The sequence below is a fragment of the Malania oleifera genome, chromosome 1 (genome assembly GCF_029873635.1).
Source record: "Malania oleifera isolate guangnan ecotype guangnan chromosome 1, ASM2987363v1, whole genome shotgun sequence".
NCBI lineage: Eukaryota > Viridiplantae > Streptophyta > Magnoliopsida > Santalales > Ximeniaceae > Malania > Malania oleifera.
In genome coordinates this window covers 125760206-125766177 of record NC_080417.1, presented here as the reverse complement: position 1 = coordinate 125766177, position 5972 = coordinate 125760206, and the positions used below count along the sequence as shown (strand labels likewise).

The 5972-nt window shown below is 36.4% G+C and overlaps 1 protein-coding gene across 2 annotated transcripts; it reads left to right on the top strand.

The window, feature by feature from the left end:
• Window positions 1–1385: 1385 nt before the first annotated feature.
• LOC131159307 (putative B3 domain-containing protein At5g66980) lies at window positions 1386–3790 on the top strand. Of its 2 annotated transcripts, none has more exons than XM_058114096.1 (4): window positions 1386–1585; window positions 2077–2452; window positions 2625–2749; window positions 3299–3790. In XM_058114096.1, the coding sequence occupies exons 1-4, from the start codon at window positions 1472–1474 to the stop codon at window positions 3593–3595; spliced, it is 912 nt and encodes a 303-aa protein (XP_057970079.1). In that variant the 5' UTR covers window positions 1386–1471; the 3' UTR covers window positions 3596–3790. The 2 variants fall into 2 exon arrangements, with proteins under 2 accessions (XP_057970079.1, XP_057970070.1); XM_058114087.1 differs by having other exon boundaries at window positions 1393–1585; window positions 2613–2749.
• The last annotated feature ends 2182 nt before the right edge of the window (window positions 3791–5972 follow it).

Sequence of the window (5972 nt, the reverse complement as noted above, 5' to 3'; positions counted from 1 at the left end):
TTAAAAGAAGATTTTTAGAATTTTTTTTAATTTCAAAATAAAAATAAAAATAATTTCACACAACTAAATAAAATATTTTTTTTTTACATTTCTGACCCAAATTCTTAAAAATAAACTAAAATTTTTAATAATTTTTTTAATAAAATTAAAAAATTAAAATAATTTAAGCAGCTAAAGGAGCCTTACATAAATATGCGTTTAGGTCCAATAAAATAATGCCACTAACTATTTCCAAATCGATTTAATTTCAAATTCAAACACCAAAATACATGATCACAAGTGCTACCAATTTTAAAAACAAGGTTTTCAAAACTATTTTTAATTTTAAAATAAAAAATAAAAAATCAAATGCACAACTAAATAAAATAATTATTTTTCACATTTCTGACACAAATTCTAAGAATTAAACTAATTTTTTTTTGTAATTTTTAATACATTAAAAATTAAAAATTAAAAATATTTTAGCTACTAAGCCAGCCTTGCATTACATAAATATGTGTTTACTTCTAGTAAAATAATGCCGTGTAAATAATTGCCCCCTCTAACCCTATATTTGGAGAAAGTTTAGGTTTGAATTTGTATTCAATTTAGATAAAATTTGATAAAAATTATATTAAAATTTGTTCACATTCATCCAAATTTAAATGTGTTTAGATTGAATAGGATAATGCCGAGTGTTTTTTTAGCACCCTCTCTTCGTATGGGGCCATTTGAAGTAAGGATTTTATTTGGAGAAAGGAAAAGAAAGAAAAATATGGAGAAAACTTATTATTTTCTATTGCATTTCTTTATATATAAAATACTATAAAATTGAAAATTTATTTTAATATGACTAAAAATTAAGATAATTTAAATATTAATAATATATAAAATTAAATTTTATTCATAAATTTAATTTTATTTTTTTATCACCTTCATTACCAAAAATAAAAATATAGATTCCTTCCCATTTTTTGAGTTCCAAACCGCCGACTTTGAAAATCTCTGCCCCATCGAAACTGTATAATTGTATACACATATTTAAACAATACAAACCATTAGTCATCCATAACATCAACCTTTCTTCGCAAATCACCGAGAAACAATCAAACAAATAATAAGAATCGAAATATATCAACCCTATGAGAGGGGCTTCTGGGAATTGAGAACCACTGCGAGAACATGGGTGCCTCCATTACCAACTGTAGTACGACGTGCGGTGAGGTGCGCATGCGGACTCTTCATTGAAGATGGACCGACATTCTAATGCTGACATCGGAAAAGCCCACTTCTGTCCTCAATGCTCGCACCCAAATCTCTGTAGATTTTGTACGTGGCGGGCCTCAGCTGCTTTACACTGCTCTGATTCTGACTAGACGTGTTTGCTTTTGGCCTTTCACTGCCTACTGCAATTCCATTCCCTCTTCTTCTTCTTCTTCTTCTTCTTTGTTGTGCCTTTTTCTTCGGGAAGAACACTGCCGAAGTTTAAATAATGGCCAGCAGAGGCGGAGGCGGAGGTAGCGGTGGCGGTCGTGGCCGCTGCAGTGTCATGAAGAAGCCTGAATTCTTCAAGGTTTTTCTGGCACACCTCAGTTCTGAACGGCTGGTAAGCTAGCTATATATTGTTCTTTTTTCATGTTGCCATCTGTTCTTGTTAGTGGGTTTAGAAATAATTGAGCTTTCATTTCCTTTTCGTGTATGCTTGGGGTTAAATGTATTGCCCAAAGAGGAAAAAAAGGTTGGGTTTAATGAGACTTGGAGTTGGGGCTCTGTCTTAGTACTCTGTAACGGTACAAAAAAAGAACTTGGGTGTTGTGCTTTATTTGTTTGGTTGCCGAGAAACTTGAAGAAATGTCATCCTGGGTTGTTTTTTTTTTTTTTTTTTTTGGGGGGGGGGGGGGGGGGGTGGTGTAGAGAAAACGTGAAATCAAATCTTCTGAGTCTTGTATGGTTGTTTTTTGGTTGCTGAGTTTAATTGGGTCTTCATTTCTATGTGGGCTTAGGGGCAAAAAAGAAAGAAAGTGAGACTGTCAAGTTATTAATTTGATATTCTCGATTTTTATTTTCTTTTTGTTGAGTTTTTACTTTGACTTTCAGCGCATACCGCCGGCATTTATTGAGCACTTCAATGGAAATGTACCAAAGGAGGTTGTTCTCAAGGATCTTGCTGGAGTGTGTTGTAGTGTGGAGGTGGAAACTTTTGAAAATGGTGTGTTCATTGGTAATGGCTGGCAAGGGTTTTTGAATGATCATTCCATAGAGCATGGGGACTTCTTAGTTTTCAGATATAATGGGAAATATCTGTTTTATGTTAGTGTGTTTGCTAAGAATGGATGCAAGAAGTTGAAAACTGCAGTTACCGACCTTATCAAGAATGAACAAGGAGCTGAAGAAGCAGAGCCGACTGGTATCAAGCCTGCTCATGTGCACAAGCTCAAATTTTCAGAGTTGGACCAAATGATTGAAATATCAGGTTATTATTTATGTTTTCTGTATGCCTTTTTGTGTCTTGTGTGTGTAAAATTTTCGGACTTTGGCCAAGAATTGAAAAATCAGGCTATTAGTTTTTCTTAGTCATCAGCACTCTGCTGTTCTCCATTTTTCTTTGTTTTTGATCAGCTGTAAGCTAACAGATTCTCCTGAAGGTCGATGGAAATTGAAAAGTATTGCTACGAGGAATGCTGAGGTACGCAGTGTGTTTGAAGCAGCTGGATTGGACTCACCCAAGTACCCATGTTTCATTGCTTCTATGTCAATGCCATATGCTTTGGTGAGTTTCTAGTTTATGAACAATTTTGACATTCTTTGTTTGACTTTCTGTCATGTGTTTATGCTGCAGAAAATATTATTCCTTTAGAGTGCAAAGTGATTGATACAGGTAACTGCTAAATGGGTTGTAACTTCAGAAATTTTAACGCGCGACCACATCAAAGGTTAAAGAGAGTGGGGATAATTTGTTTGGAGTTCCTGGTTGCAAACATTTTTTACTTTGTGGATTTGTTTACTGAAACATGAAGTTAAACAGCTTCTTCCCTTTTTTATTATTACCAAAAAAATGAGTTGAATGAACCACCTTCCACTTTTGCATTGATCGTTATAGCTACACATCAACAATTTTCAAAATCGGTCACTGCAATTGCTGCTGTTGTTTTTTCTAGTCTCTCCTGTATATTGTTTTTTCCTTTTGGAAATTATTTTGATGTCTGTTTTCCTTGACATATAGCCTAAGCTTTTTTGAATTGATCATCACTTTAATCTTCTGGGTTTGGCTGCAAATGCTGAAAGATTATTCTTGGCTTGACATGGTTTCTGGTTGTAGAACATTCCAAAACTGTTGCTGTCTGTTAATGATATAAAATTAAAGGAAGAAGTTGTGCTTTGCAATCAGAATGGGAGGCTGTGGCCTGTCAAAATCACTTTTAGGAAGGATGGTCGGATTGCAATTACTACTGGATGGATCAAATTTTCAAGGGACAACAAGCTGAAGAAGAAGGACAAGTGTGTTATTGAGTTCATCATTGGCAGGGGAAGAATTTGCCAAAAATTGAAGGCTTATATTTTCTATTCAGAGGCTAGTCGAAAGCGCCGCAGGTGCAAGGCCGTAAGAAAGCCCTGAATCTCTCTGGTCTGTTCTGCCCTCTTTTGGCATTCGGTTGCACATGAAGTTATTTTGTAAATCTAAGTTATGAAAACCTTGTTAACTAGTATTGCTTTCTTCTCTTGGAAGATGCATTTTGGAGTCTGCTATGGGAGAGTTCTTACTCTGTTGTAATACTATATCAATATATCATCAGTTTTAGTGACTTATTCATTTTCCTATGGTACTGTTGGGTGGAATCGGCTTAGTTCACTCCCTGTTCATCAAAAGCTATGAAACATATTGTATTAGCTAGGAGAGCCCTCGCGAGCACCAACTTGACCCAAAAGTTTCTCAAGTGTGAGTTTTCTCCCTACCCTACCTGACTTGGCAAAAAAATAATAAGTGGACTTCATCTGACATAGGATGGCCGGAGTTGGAGTTGTGGCTTAGGAGGATGGCCGGAGTTGGAGTTGTGGCTTAGTCCACTCCTTGTTCATTAAAGGTTTTGATAGTGTGTTAGCATTAGGAGAGCCCTCACAACACCAACTTGATCCAAAAGTCTTTCGTGTCTGAGTTTTCCCCCCCGAAGAAAAAATAATTAGTGGACTTCATCTGACATACGATGGCTAGAGTTGGAGTTGTAGCTTATATACAAGTTGTGGCTTGTGGCTTATATGCAGGTTGTGGCTTAGTCCACTCCTTGTTCATCAAAGGTTTTGACAATGTGTTAGCATTAGGAGAGGACTCATGAGTACCGAGTCGACTCAAAAGTCTCTCATATATGTGAGTTTCCCCCCTACCCTACCTGAGTTAGCAGAAAAAATGATAAGTGAACTTCATCTAACATAGGATGACTGGAATTGGAGTTGTGACTTATATACAAGGTGTGGCTTAGTCCACTCCTTGTTCATTAAAGGTTTTGACATAGTGTGTTAGCATTAAGAGAGCCATCATGAGTACCAGCTTGTCCCAAAAGTCCCTTATGCGTGTGCGAGTTTTCTCCCTCCCCTACCTGGCTTAGTAAATAAACTAACAAGTGGACTTTGTCCAACACAAAATGGGTCTGAGTTGGAGTTGTGGTTTATATACAAGTTTTGGCTTAAACCATTCTCTATTCATAAAAAAATTTGAAACATAATGCGGTAGCAGCACTAGGAAAGCCCCACAAGAACACCAACTTAACCTAAAAGTCTCTAATGTGTGTGTGTGTTTCCCCCTTCCCCTACCTACTTAGCAAAAAAACAATGAGTGGACTTTGTTCGACATAGGATGGGCCGCAGTTGGAGTTGTGGCTTATATGCTGGTTCCATCCTTCCAAAAATTGTTGACTTTTGGGATGTGATGTGCTTGTTGTCGCCCTCTTCACTCCTATCCAATTGCATTCATGTGTAGTGTGATTTTGAGTTCTCCTCCATATTGTATTCCACGTATCCTATTTTATTTTAACAAGTGCTCTTAGCTTGTTAGTAAAATTTAAAAATTGTGAAAAAATTTACACTTGTTAGTAAAATTTAAAAATTTTGAATAAAAATAATTTACATGCAAAATTAGTTGATGCTATTTTTGAATATTCGCAAAGTAATATCAAAATGTAATATTTTTAACCATGTCAATTTGAGGGCAACCAAAGTGTTAGAATAGGAGGAGAACTCAAAATCACACCTCCATCCTACTTGGTAACCTATTGGTGCTGCATGTGAATGTTGCAGCCCAGGCAAGAGTTCGAGTGCTGGTAGAGAGGGAAAAGACTATTCTACCATAATATAATGTAAATAATTATTATCACTAACACCCCCTCTCAAACTCATGATGCGGTAGCAAGAAGCATCAAGAGTTTGTCAACCGAAAAACAAAAACGCTGGACGGTGTGAGACTTTGTAAAGAAGTCAGCAACTTGCATGAAGGAGGGAACAAAGGGCAAAGTAATAGTCCCTTGTTGAAGGTAGTGTCTGGTGACATGACAATCAATTTCAATGTGTTTGGTCCGTTCATGAAACATAGAATTCCTTTCAATCTGGATAGCACTCCTATTGTCACAATAAAGAGGAGTAGGAGCAGAAAATATAACACCCATATTAGCTAACAACCAATGTAACCACACAATCTCAGTCATGGTAGACGCCATCACATGATATTCAGCCTCGGTGGAAGAGCGTGAAACAACAGATTGTTTCTTGCTTTTCCAAGAAATAAGGGAGTCACCTAAAAATATGCAAAAATTGGTAGTAAATTTTTGGTCAGTAGGATCAGTAGCCCAATCCGCATCAGAATATGTACAAAGCTTCAACGACGAGGATAAAGAGAATAAAAAACTATGATAGAGAGTCCCTCAAAGATATCGCAAGATGCGCAAAACAACTAACCAATGCACAGATGTAGGTAAAGCAACAAATTGACTTATGATGTGGACAAC

What these genes read in the sequence shown, in the direction of transcription:
- LOC131159307 (XM_058114087.1), top strand. Translation starts at nt 1,472, where the DNA reads ATGGCCAGCAGAGGCGGAGGCGGAGGTAGCGGTGGCGGTCGTGGCCGC. An exon ending in ACCTCAGTTCTGAACGGCTG is followed by an intron (nt 1,586 to 2,076) that starts GTAAGCTAGCTA and finishes TTTGACTTTCAG; the next exon opens with CGCATACCGCCGGCATTTAT. An exon ending in TGTCAATGCCATATGCTTTG is followed by an intron (nt 2,750 to 3,298) that starts GTGAGTTTCTAG and finishes TTCTGGTTGTAG; the next exon opens with AACATTCCAAAACTGTTGCT.